At 45.0% G+C, this 21,217-nt stretch overlaps 1 protein-coding gene across 7 annotated transcripts in view; it reads right to left on the reverse strand.

Moving 5' to 3' along the window:
• Window positions 1–21,217, reverse strand: part of scaper (S-phase cyclin A associated protein in the ER) — a 101,496-nt gene that overhangs the window by 68,990 nt on the left and 11,289 nt on the right. For 5 of the 7 annotated variants that reach the window (XM_022243971.2, XM_022243969.2, XM_087137075.1 and 2 more), the window contains 22 exons: window positions 20,644–21,057; window positions 20,279–20,367; window positions 19,911–20,093; window positions 19,115–19,311; window positions 18,684–18,795; window positions 18,157–18,297; window positions 17,599–17,754; window positions 17,159–17,301; window positions 16,549–16,630; window positions 15,726–15,881; window positions 13,834–13,935; window positions 12,946–13,142; window positions 12,430–12,559; window positions 11,980–12,092; window positions 10,543–10,572; window positions 9,755–9,878; window positions 8,823–9,037; window positions 7,596–7,751; window positions 7,026–7,263; window positions 6,286–6,438; window positions 5,814–6,005; window positions 5,324–5,381 (listed from right to left, as the gene is read on the reverse strand). In XM_022243971.2, the coding sequence (XP_022099663.2) occupies window positions 5,324–5,381; window positions 5,814–6,005; window positions 6,286–6,438; window positions 7,026–7,263; window positions 7,596–7,751; window positions 8,823–9,037; window positions 9,755–9,878; window positions 10,543–10,572; window positions 11,980–12,092; window positions 12,430–12,559; window positions 12,946–13,142; window positions 13,834–13,935; window positions 15,726–15,881; window positions 16,549–16,630; window positions 17,159–17,301; window positions 17,599–17,754; window positions 18,157–18,297; window positions 18,684–18,795; window positions 19,115–19,311; window positions 19,911–20,093; window positions 20,279–20,367; window positions 20,644–21,057 (3,381 nt within the window). The remainder of the gene's footprint in view (window positions 1–5,323; window positions 5,382–5,813; window positions 6,006–6,285; window positions 6,439–7,025; window positions 7,264–7,595; window positions 7,752–8,822; window positions 9,038–9,754; window positions 9,879–10,542; window positions 10,573–11,979; window positions 12,093–12,429; window positions 12,560–12,945; window positions 13,143–13,833; window positions 13,936–15,725; window positions 15,882–16,548; window positions 16,631–17,158; window positions 17,302–17,598; window positions 17,755–18,156; window positions 18,298–18,683; window positions 18,796–19,114; window positions 19,312–19,910; window positions 20,094–20,278; window positions 20,368–20,643; window positions 21,058–21,217) is intronic. The other 2 variants (XM_022243970.2, XM_087137074.1) reach the window with 1 other exon arrangement.

A 21,217-nucleotide genomic window follows, 5' to 3' on the forward strand; every position in this document is an offset into this window, starting at 1 on the left:
TAACAATCATCATATACTTTGAAGTCTAAATAGCTACTAGAGTCATTCCTGGCATTGCATGTACATGGACCTCATTTATGATATCCTTCTCAATTAAATAGAAGCAGATGGAAGACAAATCATACATGGCCAACAATGGGATCTTAGAAGACCAGAGAGACTACAGTTGCAAACAGCAGAGTTCTTACCCAAAAGTTCATAGCACAAGGACAATTTCGATCAGCAACAATCTGTTGCCTGGCGCCCCGTCTGTACCGGTACCGGTATTTAACGCACAGAGCTACCAGTCAAAATCGACCGCTGGTTGACAACTTGTTGCTGATTGAACGTGCTCCAGGATGAACAAGCTTGATATCTTTAAAAGACACAGTTGCGGTCAATTGCATACGTCCACTTGGACAGTAAAGTCTGTTTAATTACAAGTTTTAAGACTGTCTTTAATCCCAGCAAACTATTCCTCTCCTATGTACCGTGCTTGAACTGGTTTTTATTTGTGCATGGCCCAGATGTTGTGTCAGGCTAAACATCTGGGCCTGACACAGAAAAAATTAATCTCTGGCGCCATGACAATGGCTCGAAGCACCACCAAAGAAAACCTCCCTTCAAAAAACACCCCCCCCCAAAAAAAGTGCATCTTGCATCCCCCCTGCCAAGTTCCAGCTACATGTACATCAACAGTAGTAGACACATGACATATGACACATGTAGACACATGTACCGTAGGTTGCCCCACACGTACCTGTACATATGTATGCGCCACTTGCATAATTCAGAGTCCAATCTCCCTAATGATCAGCTCTCCCGTCTGACCTGGAACAAGAAGGCCTCGCTTCGCTAACCCCCAACCCCCCCTCCCCCTTCCCATCTCCTGCTCCCCTCCACACGATTGAACTGATTATTTAATGCAGAATGCATATTTCATGCGGTTTAATCACCCTTCTGGGAGAGAGAGAGGCAGCACTGCAGACTGCCGACCGACTCATAGTCTATGGAAACTGCTTTGTGTGACAACAATCGCCGATACATGGAACAGGGGATCAGGGTTTGTTGCATGTGGTAATCTATCCACTAACTGTATTGCTCGGCCCATGGCTGTCTAGATTTTACCCCAAGAGAAAGTTGAATCCCCCCCCACTAGAACAGGAACTAAGCACAAAACAAAAAGCAACCAACTTGAATGGCAAGAAGGTGTAAATTGAATTGACTTTAAGTACAGTACACATACCTAATGTTTGCTCTAAAATATTCTGAGGATAGCATGGCATGTCACATGAACATCTGACACTTTGCAGAAAAACTTGGAACGATTTCTTGTAAAAATCTCAAATTACTGCTTGAACATTATACTCAGTTTTTTTAAATCGTTTGTTTTTGTTTACAGTCTGAATAGAGAGGACAGCAGACAAGCTGTGCAACTGATTGTTAAAATTTCAATTAAGTGCAGGGGGCTGTGAGCTTCGTGAGCTTTTTTGTTGACCTGGTAAAAGTGGACGGAGCTAATAGGGATAGGGTTCTCTAGTGTGGAAACCTTGCTAGGAAAACAAACACATCTGCTCAGCAAAAAGCAGGTCGCTAACCAGCATTCTGTACACTTTCTGACTGGCTCACGGCTGATATTTCGCCTGGCACATAATATTGCTAAGCAACATACCGGTACATGTACTATGCTAAGTGGCTACAGTCCATCTCTGCTTCAACTACTAGCAACTCCCCCTCACCCCTAAATATCCCTCAAAAGCAGCACACAATTCAGGTCCCACGAAGGAGGGATGGAGAAGGCCAGTTTTTACTCAAACGTCCTTTCAATAATCCAAATCGAAAAACCAGTGTCCTTTCATACTGACTAAACTGGCCAACCTTTGGGCCTGCAACGGAGAAGGGCTTAACCCATTTTATGCAAAACGGTATTCATAGTCCATTTGTATGATTATCCGTCTCAAAACTTTGTACCATGGGTGCGATTAAAGTTGTTCGAGAGTCCTATCAAAGCGAAAACACGCAGAAATAAACAACTGAAAACACATAACTGAGGTCATCACAAAAACCAAAGCCGCACTGAATAAATGCACGCTCTTTCCGTCGACTGCTGACTTACAATCGCTAATCGCTACGGGTCAGAAGTTGAACAGGACACAGAGTTATCTTTATACTGTCAAACCTAAAACTGTTATTTGAAAAAGTGACTGCCAAGACGCAAGCCCCCGGTGCCAAGTCACGATATGCAAGTTTCGGTCTTTCTGTCATTCTAGACTACAGTTGCATCATCATCTCCGACACTCAAGCCCATGTCCTTGAGAATGCAACTGCAAGTGGTCATGTGCTAGTACCTACGACATGTAACTCCCCAACTACCGTACAACCAATGGGCCAGCTGAAATCTTCAAACTGGTCTAAAATTCACTACACGAGTGTGTGCGTGAGCATCCTTTATTCTTATGATATCATGAACAACGACCGCAACTGACAGTGGGGAGAAATGCTGAAACAAAACCTCACATCTCGGGTTACTGTCCCCGTACCCCGTCCCTTAGATATACCGAAAACTAAACAGAATGTCATGCATTTTGCAACTCATCACCAATGAAAAATTTCCCTCTGTCTTGTAAAGATACCACCATGCGTGTACAGAGTCAATGAGCCACCATGAGTTTTGTGTCACTGTTGCTCCACAGTCTCATTCAAACTTGACAAAATTGGCCACAAGATGGCAGCATTCTCATTTCATGTGAAGTTAAATTCGACCCTCACTAGAACAAGCGCTACCTCTGCAAACAGTTTTGTTTTGTTTTTGGGCATCAAAGAAATAAAACATCGCATCAGCTGAAATTCAAAATACCACTACCTCACAAGAAGCAATTGGGAATACTCCCTTAATTTGATAAAAGTAGATTGAATAATGTTTCAAAAGGGGCTAGATTTTGTTTTTAAACAAATCACTGCAAAAAAAAATGGAGCTGTTTACTGGGGCAAAGGATTCTTTCAAAGGCAAAAGAACCGCACTTTCTGATGTCAACAACTGGACGTAACTCTGCACTGCAAACTCTGCCATTATCCTGGTGAGTTTGCTCCGCTCAAACTTCACACTAAGGATCTTTATCATCCGTCAAGTTAACAGTACGGAATATTATTTACAATGTCGGGGTTGTCCGATAAGCGTGGCTATCTGAGAAACCTTTATTCATGAATCCAAATATCATCTGCAACCCTCCCTTGTGCAATGGGGGGGGGGAGAAAGGGAAACGAGAGGACTCCTTTCAAAACAGGATCAGATCGCTTTATATTCATGGAAGAATTAAACCGGTAACTATCTGGAGCACAAAGCGATTCCACTCATGGCCTCCAGCTTTCCACAAAGCCAACTGCCTTCAATTGCGCATCAGGCAGCCCCCGTTTTTTTTTGGTTTTACAGCTTCACTTTTTGAAGTAAATATGTATCTAGAAGATAAATCTGTGTTTTCCCCAGATATGACTGCTCTGAACTCCCTTTAGGCTTGAGGAATACTCTGCCCCAGAATCAAAACACTGGGCCCTCCGTTAATCTTTGCATCGGAGCACCAGCTCCAAACTTGGCATTCATGAAAATTAAATGCCCCGCACTTATCAACCCGACGTGTGGCCCTCTGGCATTTTTTCGATTCAAATTCATAGATTTCACAAATCTGGGATCTGGAGTGAAATTTTGTTTAGATTAGGATGCCCCAATAACAAAGATTGTTGCATCATTTAAGGCCGAAAGAGTTCGTAGTAAAGTTTGTGTTACAGGACCTCCTGTGGGAGAATGTGCATATAAAAGGACCATGACCGGGCGACCCTTTTTTTTCTTTTCAAGTTTAGGACAGCGTAAACCACTCCCTCTGGGTATACTTTTGGGGCGCACATGAAACGGATGGAGGGGGAGGATAATGAACCCGTAGTTGCTTTATGATTGCGAGGATGTGAGGAAACAACCAGGAATGAAAACGGTTATTTACCAGAGACAGTTAGGATGTCACAATGGACGCTTGTAATTCCACAAAGGCAGGTACACAGAGGACACAGTTCATTCAACAGGTAATTATTGCAGACACATCTCACTCAGCTTATGATTTATATCAGATGATGATAACGGCTAAACGACATACATGTACATGTAGGTCAATCCGAGCTGATTCCAACCATACCTTGAACAATTTTCATCCGGGTGCCGTACATTTTATGAATGACCACTTGTAATCTAATTTTTTATTTTTAGCTTGATGGTTATTTCTGTAAATTTGTACCCTTGTATTGAAATCAATGTTAATGGGGGTTTTAATTGTTTTGTCAGTTTTTCAGGTTTTAGTTTAAGTAAATGTATATTTGATTTTAATTTTACGAGTCTACTGTAATTAGATCTTACTGCTCACAAGACCACGAGCTTCATCATATGTTTATACAGATGACAATCAATGCATGAAGATATGTTTTGCCACACCATCAAGAAGGGGACACCGAGAGGTTTCCTGTTTGTGCTAACAACATGGCATTCAACCACAGACGAACCAGGGACTCTAACAACCGAGGACAACAGACTGACCCCCGAGGACAAGGAACACTCTCTGCTCCCTTTGAGTTGTGCCGTAAAACCTTCGGCATTTCGACAAATGTGACACACTGAGAACTGCGTACACCTACAAATTACAGCCCTGTACAAATGAAGTTGACTATCACCAGAAAATAAGCATGAGGTCAGCAAGTAAGTTTGTCTCCGATACTTGATACTCTGATATCCATGCAAACACTGTGTACATAGCGAAGCAATGACTAAATATGTATTTAACCATGGAACAGTTGTGGCTTATGAAAATTTGTCGTGGGTCACCACACATGTTGTATGATACACTGGGGTTCCCAAAATATTCTGGGGGGAAAAACAAAGACCGTGGTCCAAATTGTCCAAAGCACTACAGACCAATGAACTGTGGACACTCGCACAACCGCACTCCACCGTGCTGAGCCAACTCCGTCAACTCATACGCCCGTCTTGTCTTGGCACGAGGCACGTGCTGTGCCAGGTAAGGAACGCGGACCGGTGACAATGGTAGCCGAGCCCACAGCGCCCTCAGCAGGCAAGGCGCACATCTAATAGCCCAGGGAGTAACACAACTTCGTTCGGTAAAATCTTTACTGTTTGAAATCGACATTGCGCTCTAATGTCTCAGTCAAGGGCAACTTCTAAACGAACACGATGGATTCATTTTGGTCTTTATATTTCACGCCGTGGGGAAAAAAAAAATGTTCATCTTGTTCAGAACAGGACAAATCTACACACAGTTCAAAAAGAAAGTCCAAAGTGTTGACTTACCCCTAATCTTGGACGTTGTGGGCGACTCCTTCACCTTCTTCTTCTCTTGAATCTTTTCCTACGTGTTTGAGTGGAAAAAACGTTTTGCAATGTATCAATGTTGATACGTTCCACTGGCGAGCAGTCATAAACCATCTCCGTAATTACAGAGGTTGGCATGCACCTGGCACATACTGCGTGAGGTGCTGTACCACCAAAGGGTGCCTCGTCAACCGTTTAAGGCCAGTCACTTGATGGACCATCGACTAAAAGGTATGGCTAAACCATCTAGTGTACTTCTAAATGTGAGTTTACAGGCCTACTTTCTTTGTCAATAGTGACCCACATGTGTTTTGTGTCACCACTGTGTTCTGCGCGGAGATGAGTGGATAATAAACATAAAAATACATGTACAAGGTTAGAAAGCAGATGAGGAGCTGATGTGTTCATGTTCTCTAAGTCTTACAAACGAGACTTTAAGGGAACTGACTATATTCGGATGGAGCCTTACCTCTAGAAAGCAGGACAGCAGCGAGCAGCTCATCTCCTGCTCCAGGATGTTCTTGTTCTCTGCGTTGTTGTAGCAGCAGGCCATGAGGGTGGGAAACAGCACCGCCATGAGACGGGGGTCGCTGAAGTACTGGAACGGCAGGCCGCAGAGTTGCTGCAGGAGGGTGGGCGTGTTACCAGACTGCACCAGAACCTGTCAGCAACGACAAAGTACAGATCCTCTATAATTGCCAATCCTTCAAGTTTGTCGAGGAACTTCTAAAAGGACTGTGTAGGATTCGAGAGGCAAGAATACCATCACGGTTACTTCAATATTAATTGGCCATTTCCGCGAGTCGGCCACATCAGATTGAAAGCAAAATTAACTTTTACCTCGGGAAAGTGACCATAAAAACGAAAGCACTGAGACAACAAGTTCATTTACAAGTTCACGTCGTTTACGCTTCGCCTTTTTAAGCGTACAACGTCCCTACCTGGTTCTCTGTGTTGAGTACGGTGAAGTAGCCCACGATGAGGACGACCTCGTGGAGGAGGTCCTCACAGCTGGCAAAGTGGCTGCAGTGCCACAGCAGGTAGGTGGCAATGTGACGGAACTCCAGCGAGATGCCTTCAGATCCCAGGGCACTCTAGTCACGAGAATTAGAAAGAAGTGACTTCTGTCCATTATGATTTTCTACATCAAAGCGCAAACCTTTTTTATCAAATTGTGACCGGAATAATGGCAAACGAAAAATGGCTTCTCGTATGGGTTTTCAAAAGAATGGAAAAGGGCAGCCCGGCGTTAGGTTTTTTGGTAAAGATGGAAGATATTTTCAAGATGGAAGGACAGTCTTTGACTTTTTTACTTACTCTTTTAATATTTAACAGATCTTAAACTTGCACACAGGTTTCATAAGAAAGACAAACAGCAGAAATTTGTGGCAAATTTTATGAAACATAACAAAAACAGTTCAATGAAGGCCAGCAAGAAAAAGGGAAACAGAGGTGTGATCAATTGTTTGTTTTATTTTGCCTGACAAGAATTATACTTTCATTAAACCTTCCGTTACAGAAACCTACATGAAGGACACAAATTTGGCAATTTAGAGTGTATTATAAACAACTCAATAACGTATGCCTGAATTTGCAATCAATGTGCACCTTCGCTGTTGAAGGCCAGGGAGCACGCCACGGACTGAGAGTGCCCAATGGGTAATAAATAATTTCCACGTACCTGCATCATCTCCAGGTCCAGCGCCGCCAGGCTGCCCAGCATGCGGATGCCGGCCGTCACCACGCTCAGCGTGTGCTCGGGTAGCTCGGGGGGCGGGGCCGGGCCGCCCCGAGCCGGGTTGCCCCCGTGCAGCAGCACGCCGTACAGCAGCGACACGATGCCGCCCAGCCCCGTGGCCCGGAAGGCAGCCAGGAGCTGGGTGGGGTCCTCCTTCTTGCTGGCAAAGACACTCCCCAGCCTGCGCATTTTGAAGAAGAAAAAAAAGGAATTCACAATACAGAACGGTAAGGGGGCCTGTCCTCCTGACTTTCCTGGTTCAAGTTGTTTGCATTATATAATATGTTTGTCTGGTCCACCAATTATCCTAAAATCAATTCTGTACCACAAACTTGTTGCACAAATCCTACATTTGGTGTAGGTTCAGCATTAATGTTTTTTACGGCATCAGTTATGAAACTCCATATCCTAGCGCACAGTGCTGAAAACATGGACAGCATGGACGTCAAAACGTCTCTGAACGGAACTGGGGAAAAAAAATTTATCATTTCCGAATGTCGGGCTTCAGGATACCTGCTGGAGGCGGCGGAGACAAACTTGGTCATGGCTCCCAGCAGCCCCAGGCTGTGCTGCAGGAAGTCGGCCAGGGCCGGGTCCTCATCCACAGTCCCCCGCACCCGGTTGAAGCAGGATGTGAGACTGTCGATCACACCGCAGCACACCAAATAGCTGTGTGCATAAGAAAAGTCAGGAATTCCTGCTAACACTTTCGACCATTTGCGCATGTTCTGCAATATCTTTTACCAGTTTTTCTCTGCTGATGTTTTGTGCTCATTATGATGGAAAGTTTTATGTAAATCATACAAAATATTATCAGGGAGAGCTGTTCTTGAATACAGAAAAACAATTTCTGCTTTGCCAGGAGCACTCATGAATCTCGGGGTTTGAAACAGGTTGAACAATACTGATTTTGGACAGTCTGGTAAACTGAATATCTCTGAAATAAATAAATCAAATTATCAAACAGCCTCCATTTTTTCCTTAATAACTCATTACTAGGTACATCTGGATATGCAAATATTGCATGGTTTGTGCAGTGGTGACAATGATTTCATGAGGTGGCAGGGAGAATGTTCCATTCCATGATGTGAACTGAAACGGAACATTCCATCTGTCACCGAAGACAACTATTTCCATTGCATGAGAGTGAGGCATCCATTCTTTTACACATCTCCCAAATAAATCCTTCAAAACATCCATGTATAAACTGAAATAACCCAGAAATAATACCTGCCTGAATGAATCTCTACAATGCCAAAGAGTTCAGAAATATTTTTGTATTTTTTAATTCTATTTCTGGGCGTTGCACAGGGCTACTGCACCTAAAGGACAATGAAAATTCCATGACTTTTCCATGACCAAATTATGAAAATCCATGACCCAATAAAGAATTTCATGGACTATTTACACTTTTCAAATTGCAAATAAAAATCACGCCTTTATGCACTTATTTCTGATAACAGATATCACACACAGTGTTAGGAAACTTCCGTGACTTTTCCATGACTTTAGCTATTTTTACAAACTTCTGTAACTTTTCCAGGCCTGGAGAATGAAAACAAATTTCCATGACTTTTTTCACGACTTTTCCAGGTCGCGGGAACCCTGGATGTATTGAGACTAACATGTCGGCCACTCGCGATCCATGGCTGTATTCACAATAATGGCTTCTCTCAGATTGGTCTCCATTGGAAAAAAAAAGGATAGCTTTACAAGTCGAAGGAAATCTTCCGACGGTACCTGATGAGGTCCTGGCCGCACTGGTCAAAGGTGTCCATCTGCTTCTTCTGGGCCCCCGAGGCCCGGCTGTCGGACGAGGGGCTCTGAGGCCGGTGCTTGACCAGGCAGAGCAGGACGGCCGACAGCAGCTGCATCAGGCAGCTGGCCACGGGGTCCGACAGGGTCTCGGGGACTGGGGCCGCGGGGTGGCCCGTCGAAGAGTTTGGGGCCATCAGCTGCGTGCAAAGAATGACGCTCGGTGATTATTGATGATGGGTGGTATCACACTCCAAAAACATCTGATTCAATGAACTTTTTAATCTTTTTTCTTATCTATGAAATCCCATTCCCTACATCTCAAAAAGTCCTCAAAGTTCACCAGGATTTTAGGGAGATTTTTAAGGTTCGAGGATGGTAGCGGCGATCACACACCAGTGTTGAAATCGAGCCATTTGTCTGCAAGGTAATTCAAGTCACAGGCTACAAATCCCCAATCATTTTTTTCAAGTCTACCTAAAGATCGAAGTCTGTGCAGCACATGCGTATCTTCTTTGACATCCTTTACCAACTGATGTGGCCTGTGATGTTTTGCAAAACGGATCTGGCTCAAGGCCTGTCTCATATTTTCCCCCAATTATGCTATGCACAAAGATGAAATATCGGTAAGGCAAAAACAGACAGGCTTGCTTTCACACGTAGAAGGTCCACCTTTCTTTCCACAGCAAAGTCAGTAATGTCAATAATTCCACTTCACTCAGGTCAAGTCACAAGCCATTTTGAACAAGAGAAGTCTCGAGTCCAAACTAATTGTGACTCTAATTTCAAAATTATTTCCTCGAGTACCGGCCAGCAAATCCAGTTGACAACACTTTTCAGGTACCACTTTCCCCGCAGGGCGTCGGGGAAAAGATCACATCGGAGGCTTCTTACGGCGACACTATTTTCAAACTTACCCCCAGTTGATGGACCAGCAGCTCCACGATGGGTGCCAGCTTGCCGCTGTACAGCGCATACTGGCAGTTGTCGAAGCAGCCCTTGCAGGCTAGCCTGAACGCGGTGGCCGCACTGCACACAGATCTATGGGGGGGGGAGATACGGGGTACCGTCAAACAGCGTCAAACGAACACAGAAAGCTGTCGCGGCCTTCAGCTTCAATTTTGCATGTGTTAAGGGGGCGTGGTTCTGTTTTACTCCAAAGGTTCATGGTTGGCTTAGCATTTTTTTTTCTCTCTCTCTCTGGTAGTATTTTACCCAACTACAGGGACAACAGCTCAACAAATTTACTAAACTAGCAACTCAAACTAGAAGCAAATACTAGTCTTGCATTCAGTATACAGAGAGGTACTAGCATGAGCCTCGAGCTGGACCGAGAGAGGGCGCACTTTTCTTAGCAACGGAGGCTCCTTTGGTCAGAACTGAACTTGGTTGGTTCACGAACGACTAGGAAATGCACACGTCACAGTCGCATCGCTACCAACAAATTGAACGCTCCGACCAATGTAGCTCTTTTCAAGGGGGTGCTTTTGCTCGAGACAGAGTTTGCAGATACGCCATGGAAACAATCGCTTGGGGGGGGGAAGAAGTGTAAGGAAAGAAATGTATGCACATGCATGGAAAAAAAAATAAAACAAACAGATCGACTAATGATTAAAGAAAGCGCAAGACAACAACTGCACGAGACAAAAAACAGAGGGAATGTCCGAAAAAACTTGAGCTGAAGACGGCAGAGGTGCCTACTCACTTGGCAGGGACAATGCTGCACGGTGTGGAACTACCAGAGCCACACAGCATCCACAAACGTCAGATAAGAAGAGGACAGATGAAGATGCGCGAAGACAAATAACAAAGAAAAGGGGAAAAAAGTTCAACGCCAGGAAACTTCTCAGTATAGATTTGATAAGACACAGACAGACGCCAGATGAGGATACATACAGCCGACAAAAGCTTGTGGGTAATTCCTGAAATTGGGGATCCAAGAGTGTGACATTTTTGTGTCCGTTACATCTTGACATGGAAATATCACCGGAACTGATTTCAACCTTTAACTATTTGTTTGGCGGGCAATTTGCATTAATTCATCACTCTTGGAAATCACAAAATGTGTTCTGAACTTAAAAAAATCAAGTCAGATGTGACACGGACACGAAAAAAAATGGACCCCTAATTTCTGGAATTGCCCACTTATCAAAGATATCCATCATTCGCAAGGCTGCCAAAGGCAGAAACGCTTGCGGTAGCACCATACGAAGGAATGCATCTCTTATGAGTACCGGGTATGTGTGGTTCTGAAAAGAACCAGGAGTATACTCAACATTTCGGACTGCATGCTCAGTCCGTCGTTCGGAGACTGACGATGAACTAGCTGTCTTTCACTATAAATAGCCTGGAATTCCGGCTGCCGAAGGCAATTCACAGAACAGAAGTTACCCAAATACTGCTACAGTTGCTTATTACATTAAATTAAAACTCATTCGTGTCTCCTGTGTCTCCTGACGACGGACTGAGCACGCAGTCTGAAACGCTGAGTATACTCCCGATTCTTTTCAGAACCACACATACTCATAAGAGATGCGTTCCTTCGCATGGTGCTACCACAAGCCTTTCCACCTATTGCTGTCTTTCACCATGAACAGCCTGAAATTCCAGCAATGCATAGAACAGAAGTTACCCAAATACTGCTGCACTTGTTAATTATATTGAAGTTAAAACTCATTCGTGAGTGAATTCATGACTTCAAGACGACAAGGTAAAAAAAATGAATATGAGACAGGTTGAGTCCGTCCGCTGTACATCCTCTCACACTGCATATCGGTTATCACACACTGAGTCTTAGTATGAGTTTTGAGTCTTGCACACATTTGGCGACCGACTCAAATATACTGCTGGTTATTTTTTTCTTTCCATGGAGTGCCAAACTTTTTCACACAAGGGTCATAAAAACTGTTTGTGGTGAGGACAAATAATGTGAATCATCAACAATTTACTCTTTGTCCACAAGATGCGAGACGAATGGATATATCGTGAGGTGTGTATCCAAAGAGACATGTGAGGCAAGACAAAAGGGCAGAGGGGGGACAAAGATAGTGTTGATCCCAAGCTTTGGCTGCCAGAAGGCATTAACACAGCAGGCGGCCATTTTAAGGGTTGAAACAAGAAGAGAGAGAGACTGTTAACTTACCTGGGAGGAATGGCGTGGGACGGTGCGTTGCTGCCCGTGTCTATCAGCATCAGGATGCGGCTGAGCGTGGACAGGCCACCGCAGGTCCTGAAGGTTATCTGGTCGGCTTGTTCCTGGGGCGATCAGAAAGGAAGTCATTGCTGTACATGTTAGCCCGATTACAGATAAAATTGCTTCTCATTTAGGGTTTTGATTTCAAAGGAGGCAGAATTTTTTTCCAACAGTGGATTTTTCCAATGTGGCAGACGATTTGTCTCAACTCTCTTGCCGGTCAGTGCTTTCATGTCTTTCAGCAAATCTCACAGGTTTTAAACATGAATTAATAAGCTCCATGTTCTGTTACATATAAGTTTTAAAGGTAAAAATTGTGTTGGAACTTTCACAAGAAAAGAAAAAATGCAAACAAGGAAGAAAGCAGGAGAGTAGGAGGCAGCTCGGGCACAAACCAACCTTCTTGGCCAGGATGCGGTTGAGCTCTCCCAGGGCCCTGTCCATGGCCGACACTTTGCTCTGCTCCCAGGGACCCGTGGAGGTCTGGGACTGCAGGTACTTGGTCAGATCCTTGATCAGCTTCTGCAGCCTGGAGGATGGAAAGGAATGGGGGAAACACCAACTGAAACAAAAAGGTTCTTGCCACGTAATTTTTCTCGGGTCTTTGAATTCCTCTTCAATTTGATATCATTTTGAGGTTAACTGTACTGATGAGTGCGCTGGTTTTTAAGAAAACTGTTCGAGCTTTTCGGAACAAATGACAGCCCTCTTAGCATGATGATGTTCGGAGAAGACACTCTTCAGTTTACGCGTTTTTCTATTCAAATTGTGAACCCAAAACTTGCTCTAGGGAAGTATTTCGGAGCAAGGCCTGCTTGTTGACTCCTTGCCACGTAGACAATGAATAACCAAGGAAAACGCCAGGATGGCCTTGGCGCGAGGGGTGGAGGGAAGGAGGGGGGGCAACCGACTCACTTGGCCCTGAGCTGCGACTCGTTACCCTGGGGCTTAGACAGCAGGTTGTTCTCATACTCCTTGCCCTTGGCGGCCATCCGCTGCCGCAGCTTGCGCGCCCGCTTGCGGCACCCCTTCTGTCGCTCCTTCTCCGCCAGCTCCTGGGGGTCGGGTCGGTCGGGCGAGGCCTCCACCAGCATCTTGAGGGAGTAGCTCTCCTGAGCAGCCATCGCGCAAAAAAAAGAGCAAGCATCGGTCGGGTGAAATGGACCAGAAAAATCGCCGAATTGACTCAGGACGACGACAAGCAGTTCCCGAACATAATTTGCATAAAGTGTCAAACTAGAAAGAGATGTTTTTCCACAATTGTTTGGAAATTACTTCTTCAATTTAAAATTTGGAGATCTTTTCAACTCATTCAATTTAAAACCTCATGAAAGCGTTACTTTAGAGAAGTCTCTCTGCTGTTTTTTCCCCAGTCAACTTGAATACTGTACAATTTGTGCACAACTGGCTCGCCTGATAAATATGCCGTGCACACTACACAAATTTCCACCACGGCTGGCAGTGTTTTATGAACACCTCGTGTAATTTGTGCACGAATTTCACAAAGAACATAATTTGATGAAGAAAGTGTGTGGACGGACAGGTATGTATGGTCAGTTCAGAAGTCACACACAATTAACTGTTTTTTTGTTCACAGTTATAACTACAATGGTGGCATCTCAACACGACGGATCAATTACATCACACACCAATGGTACATGTACGAACAATACCTATCTTGCTCGGACAATGTTGATAATCTGAAATTCGTATCACTCATTGGCAAATGGAAAGTCACTTACTCTGCGAACAGCATAGGCCTACTATTCATGGATTAGAGGTTAGAGTCATTTCTTGACTTACAATCTCTTCGTCGGTCATGTGCTTTCCCTGGTGCTTGTCCAGGACGGCCTCTTTATGTTTCTTGCCTCGCAGGTGGCTCAGGAGGTACACCTCTGACGGAATCTGCGGACGACGGGAAAGCAAGATTAGAACTGGTGTCCCTTCGCAGGAGGCCTCAACAATCCTCGGTCTGTTGGCAATCTCAAAACCTTTCTTTCGTTTGTTGCCCCCCAGGCTGATGCAGTGAGTTGCCCAATCTTTCAGCCGGGAGTTACTCCTCTTTGACAGGATTTAAAACTAGGCTCTGGTTGGAACTAAAGAGGTGAAAGGGTTTATCTGAACTCATTACACGCAAGTGCTTCAAAGCTGTTTCTCTCTTTTTGTATTAAAACTGTTCTGTGCTCATGCATAGACAGTTGCGTGAATAGCAAACGACAGTATCAACAACACTGCGACCAGCTCAATTGGAACGCGCAATAAGATTAAAGATGAGATGCGGATGACTGTTGTCATGTAGGCAATAAATTCACACAAATTTGTCAACCGGGTCATCCACTCTCCCTCAACCTCGACCAGACTGTAAAACTGGTGTGTCACTTCAGGGCAAAAACAGGTGATGCAAGAGAAACAGTTCTCAAGGAATCGTTACATGACGAAAGGGAATTAAATGGGTAATAGGGCTCTTCTTGGAATTTCAATGTTTCAATATTTCAATATTAACTCATCCAATTAAGAGGAAAAGGAACACGTACACGGGCTCATCTTACAAAAATTGTGACAAAATATGCAGAACAAAGCACAACATCTAACAACAACACATGGATCAATTTACAAAAATCACACATCAAAGAGATGAAAAAGACAGATGGCATGAAAACGGCAAAGAGACATTGTATTTTGAAGTCTATAAAACTGAATAAACCTAACAGTATGGGTGCGCTAACCTACCATACCTAGTGTGGACTTGTGAACAAAAGATGTCCACACGATGCAGGAAAGGAAGACGTTTTGTGGACTTACACACGTCCACAGGACGTTTCCCCTTCTCTGGAAAAGAGGTTCAGAGGCGTTTGGGGGAGGGGTCATCCATCATAAAAGGAAGAGGAAAAGTCAAGGAAACCTTGTACAAAAAAACCGGCTGAAAAACGTGTTCCCAGTTCAAGAAAAACAGGGTATTTTTACTGAGTTTTCTTAACTGCACGAAAGTAAAGGAATGTCCACAGTAGGTATGTAAGGTAAGTACGTGGGAATGGGCATGTGTTGGGCGGGGGAAAAGGGAATGAAGGAAAGAGGGAAGGGCGGGGAAAAGCGAAGAAAGGGGGAGGGAGACACCCATTAGGCACTGTCAATGTCATTTTTTGGCCAATACCGATATATCAGGGTTGTTTATATCGATATTATCCATATATCCAATTTTATTCCTTATAATTTTCAAGGTATTATAACAGGCATGAATTACTGGTGAATTGTTCTCAGGGTACACCCCTACACCACAATGGTGTGATCCAATTCACTTTGGCTACACGTTCTAGTGTCCATATTGCCTACGTAATGTGACAATGCACTTTTGTATTTTTTAATAGTTTGTTCCTCGGTAGCATTATTTTCAATATAAATTTCAATATCAATGTTTTTGAAGTTGAAATGTTTTCGATATTTCTCCAAAATCCGATATTTTTGATATATCGATTTTACCAAATAACAAACATCGGCGATATTGATATCAAACCCATATCGATATATTGATATACCGACAGTGCTTAATAACCATACATATACATTGTAAAAAATGAAAAATATAAGTGTACTATTAATACAATACAGGAATCGTCTCATGAAAAATAAATACTGCACACTATACTATAATGCATTGTAAGTACTCGGCAAGAGAATGCGTTCAAAACAATGCGTACCATGACGCTGCACAGCGAGCACATCTTCTTGTTCTCGTAGGGGTTGTGGTGGGGGGCGACGTCGGTGGTACGATAGTGCCTGAGCATGCTCAGCTCGATGGCCTTCTCGCGCTTCTGCTCGATCTGCTGGTTGTGCCGCCGTGTTGTCTCGTCGTGCTGTCGATAGAAAGGGACCAGCGTCACTGAGGGATAACCTCAAGATTCTTCTGGCAAAAGTGATCACCATCGTACTGTATTTTTTTCCACCGATGTCCTGTGCACATTTTAACCCCAAATCTATTAATTCAGGACACATCAGTCTTGTGCAATATCACATCTTGGAGTCAGGTTGGCGTAGTGGCTGTGTTTCACCTCTGCGACCCGGGTTCAAATCCCACCGAGGTCAGCATGTGGATAGGGCTTTCATTCCCTGCCTCCACCTGATCCTGTGGGTCTCCCTGGAGTATTCATCACAGGTTTTCCTCCCACCTCTAAAACTGAACATGTCTTCATCGGCTTCCTAATTGTCACTTCATCCTGTACTTGGCACCAAAATGCATTATTGGAGGAAAATAAACAAAATCATTCAATACAGGGTGGAAAAGTCATTTGCATAATGCACAGCGAAATAAGCTCTGTGATGTTTTCCTAACGGGATCTGCAGCCCTAGTAGAAATGAACGTTGCTTTTATACTGAACGCCAATTTCCAAAAAAGGAAACAATGACCACATTTTGTCACGTTAACGAAGATGAACATCCCAGCTTTCAACATCTGGTGACCATTCATCAAATGGAAATCCCATTTTGGCCCTTGAGATGAGCCATACATTTTTTCCCCCCTACCTTCTGTTGGATCTTCTTCTGTATTTCTTCCTCCTTGGCCTGCTGGGCCGCATTCAGCGCGGACAGTCTCTGCTCTCGCTCTCTGAAGAACGAAAGAAAAAACCCTTGTTATTCAGCCATCATGAAAAACAAAACGCCACAACTTGGTTTTATTTGAGAAAAAAAGATCTCCAACCAAGAGGGATCAAAGTCATTTTCTGTCCTGTAATTGCACAGTTTTTCTCGCATTCTACATCACAAGTAGGTAGCTTCTTTTCAGCAATTTTGTGTTTTTTTAGTTGTACGTAAAGAACATTCCACTCAACCCTTTCGCAACAATCAATTTACGAGGATTCAAGAGGGTTCTTTCCAAACACATCTGGGGAGCTGGGGTAAATAACGTGATGGCTTCAGTTAATACGCATGGCAATCAAAGAAGTTGACAGTATGGTGGTCGAGTCCATCACGAGTTCCCCCAAGTCCCTCACAAGTCACATGACACGGGCATTCCTTTGTCGTGGATCACCCTGCGGCTCAATGATTGGTCTCATGAGAGGATGTGTGGCTGGACTTTTGACTGGGCTTTTGTGATGGCCAGTAGTGTGCGGAGGCTGAGTAGCTCGTCCCTTACTTGGCCCGTTCTTTGACGGCCGACTCCCTGGCTTTCTCCCTCTGTTCCTTGAGGACATTCAGCTTGTCAGCTTGATTCTGCCGATGCTTCTGCATCTCCTTGAGGCGGGCCATCCTCTCTTCCTCCAGGGCCTTCCTCCTCTCCTGGAAATCAAAGGGGGGAGGGGGGGTACATGTATGTCATGTTTTGGCTAGGCCTACTGCATAAATACCTAAAGAAGAGAGCTCAAACATGCAAGCTGCCTCTCCAGCTAATACCTTTGGCCCCTCTCAGTATCGAACACTAAAGATGGAAGATAGAATTGCAGAATGGCCATTTTGAGTCACACTCGCAACAGCCTCTTCTATGGCCGCCTTCTCCGGCCTGTCTTGTGGCTATGACTTTGAATGTTGCCACTGACACGCTGCCATTTAATGGACATAGCCGTAGCCATTTCTCACCTGCACAGCCTCTTCCTTAGCCGCCTTCTCCACCTGCCTGCGTTGTCTCTCTTCCATCAGGTCCTGCAGCCGCGCCTCGTGCCCCTGGTGGCGGGCCAGGATGTCGTGCCGCTTGTTTTGGGCCTCCAGGCTGTTGATGAATGCAATCTCGTTGGCCTATTCAACAAACGAGAGCCAATTTGAACATGACGATGTGTAACTATGGCGTACAGAATCACAATGACAAGTGGTCCCAAAATATTTGTTTTCTTAGAATTAGAGCACCCCGGCGTCAATTTATTAAAATCATGCGAATTGTTCTCTGGCAATTTAGAATTCTCGCAGTATCAGGGATGCAACAATGAGCCAAGTCAGCATTTCAAAACGGCAAGGGTGCAAAGAGGGCAAAGAACACGTGCGAATAAGATGTCACAGAGGCTCAACCAATCACAAGGCAGCATGCTGAAAGGCAGGCACTTTTTTGGAATCCACGCTTCCAGGCATGACAACCACCAGACCGCTCCATGGCCAAGGGAGCAACCTGCCACTGCCCCCCCCAAGTCTAGTTCCCCATCTCACCTTGTGCTCCTCCTCCTGCGCTTTCCTCCTGACCGCCTCCAGCTGCATTTGCCTCTTCTGCTCCGCCCGCAGCTGCTTCTCCTCCATCTCCTTCTTCTTTAGCATCAGGAGCTCCTCCTTCCACTCCCGGACTTCTTCGATCTGCCGGCGATCGACCACATCAAAACATTAAAGCCGGTTTGCACTTGGCAAGAAGGCGAACGCAAGTGCAAATTTGGGACACCTTGTCAAACATTCGCACTGCGCAATTCACAAAAGTTGAGCGCATTTTCAACTTGAGCGAATTTTTGCTGCAAGTCTTTTGCGACGTCAAATTCGCTTTGCCTTTAGACACATGTCAGACTGGAGGTTTTGTGCTGGTCTCATGATGGTCCTGCAGGGACCATGGATTGGTCTGAAGAGGTTTCAACTGCAACACTGATTAACGCTGGCTTGATGAGCCATAGCAGCTGAGGACAGACTTTGTGTTTTTTTGCTCTCATAGCTTCTAAGGATCACTCCCGGATGCACCAGCGGTCATCTCTTACCCTCTCATGAAGCATCTTCAGCTTGATGGCCTTCTCGTCCATCAGGGTGACCCGCTTCTGCTGGGCCTTAGCCTGCCGCTCCTCGTGGCGTTTCTGGGCCTCAGCTCTCGTTCTGTGTTGGCGGAAAGATATATCGCAAAAGTGTCATGGAAACATTCACTATTAACCACTTCGTGCCGGGTGCCCGGTAATTGGAGACCTTACGTTTGTTACACATAGCCCAGGTGCCCGAAAGGAGCTCAGCCTTGTAACAAAAGATCATACTCGGAACAAAAGATTCCGCTGCTGGGAATTGCCAACATTTTTTCAGTTGTCAATAGCAGAGGTAATCCGTCATTGTTTTGAAACAGAATACCACTATTTGTGGCATTAAGTGTCACAACCGGGAACAAAAGCGCTCCAGCAATAAAATACCGCTAATCCACATTCACCTTTTCCTGGAGGGAGAGGAGAGCTTCTCGTGCATGTGGAGGGCGTAGCCCGGCGGCCGCCCCTCGATTTCATTGATCTCCACTAGCTCCCCCCAGCTGACTGGGGACTGCTGCTGGCGCTGCCGCTCCTCGAAGTCCAGCACCATCTCGTTCCAGTCCAGGGTGCGTTGGGAGCTGTCCAGTGAACTCAGGGTGTTCTGGTGACATTGGCGAAGAAAAACGATCAAACTTGAGACGGTGAATGTACACTGAACAATCACAGACCCATTCCTAAAAAATGGTCTATGAACGTAATGACAAAATGGCAGCTGTGGGTTCATCTGCACAAAGTCTCAGTTGAACTGACTCGAAATAGCATAGTAATGTGCAAATTTGCAGCCTTGTTGGACTTGCAGTTCTCAAAATAATGGACTTAATATAAAGGACCTTTATGATGACATTATGTGACCACTGACATAAAATTTCAATACTCCTCTTCAGATGATGGCCAATTCACATTCAAAGAATGAATATAGCTGGAAGGAGCCTAAAGTTCCAATTAACATGATTAAGGACCAAGAAGGGAACATGTACATGTACAAAACATATGGAGGAAGGTGAAAGAAGAAAACAAGAAAAAAATCATATCAAAACCAATAGCTGTTTGAAATCATCTAAAAAGCATTCAACACAGCCCAATGGGGATGAATTCACCTGTGGGTTATTAGTTTAACCACTGAAATTCTACCCGGACATGAGGGTCATGCAAACAGATTTTACAAGCAATTCTTGTTCACATTTTGTCTTGATTTCTCACCGTGCTGAGAGCCAGGTCACTCTCTCCTTCGTCCGTCTCCACGATGATCTCTTTACTCTCCTCCTCCTCAATCTCCTTGGTCAGCTTCTCCTCCTCGGCGATGGCGGAGGCCAGCGCCTCGTCCTGGCACTTCTCGATCTCGTTAGTCAGCGTCTCCTCCTCATCAATGGCTACGCTGACGTCCTGGAGGGGGGGCCATTAAAGGGAGTGGTACAACCGCACATGTAATACAGTACAGAATCTATGATGCCAACTGTGAACGGTTTAAAAGTGTTGCCAACATCCTGTGCTGAGCAGTATAGGGGTGCTTTGGGCACTGTCTGTTATAAAGGACAGTTTTCTTTTTCCTTTCAATCTACTCCTTGTACCTCATCCAGTTTGGTCGCCAGTTCATCCTCGGTGTTATCCTTGTTACTGCCACCTTCGTCACCAGATGACACCAGAATGTTCTCCTTCCCTGTGAAACGTAGACACGAATTCCAAATCATTTTTTTTTTTTTCCATTTCCAAAGTTGCTTTGAGGTGGCACAGCGTCGCTAAGCAAGTTTTCACGAGAAAATTTGTAAAGCTTAACAGCTGCAGCTTTCAAACCCAGCCGGATCTTTCTCAAAGGCAAATTGACGAGGGAAAGGTAGTAACCATAGATGAAACAGGACAAAAATGGCAGGGGGGTGCAGGGAATTTCAGACAGTCTTTAAAGAAAAATGTAAACTTACATCTAGAGTAAACTTACCGGTACACACAGCAACAATAGCTGGATCCAAATCCTGAATTTTTGCCTTGTTTGCAGTGTAACCTGATATCTTCTCATTCTTGTCCATCTGAATTTCCACCTTGACCATTTCAGACCTTTCACCTTCGACCCTGGGCTCGGTGTTTGACCGCTCCCGGTTGACTAGGTTGCTCTCCAGGGGCCTGTTCTCCTTCTCGCTGTCGGCCCTGCTGCGGGAGCCCTCCTGCCGGGCCTGGTTGGCCCCGGCTGGGTGCTGCTGTGGGCTTTTGGTGTCAGAAGCGGGATTGGGCCCCGGCTGCGACTTGGCCGAGTGGTTGCTGCCGGCGCTATTGTGGTGAGATCGGCTCTTGGCCGAGGAAGGCCTGGAGCGGTTGGGCTTGTTCCGCTGCACCGTCTCCCAGCCTTCTCCATCGTCTGTCGACGGAAAACATTTCCATGGAGGGATGACAGGGGTATCAAAATCCCTCACTGGACTGAATCCAGTGATTGGACGCGGGTCTACTACTTTCTACAACCAAACTCAGCCAGTGTCGCAGTGGTTTTTAAAAAACGGCTAACATAAGTTTTACACAAT

Source organism: Acanthaster planci, linkage group LG05 (assembly GCF_054643075.1).
Source record: "Acanthaster planci isolate LZ-2023a linkage group LG05, COTS_SCS, whole genome shotgun sequence".
In the NCBI taxonomy this organism is placed as follows: Eukaryota; Metazoa; Echinodermata; class Asteroidea; order Valvatida; family Acanthasteridae; genus Acanthaster; species Acanthaster planci.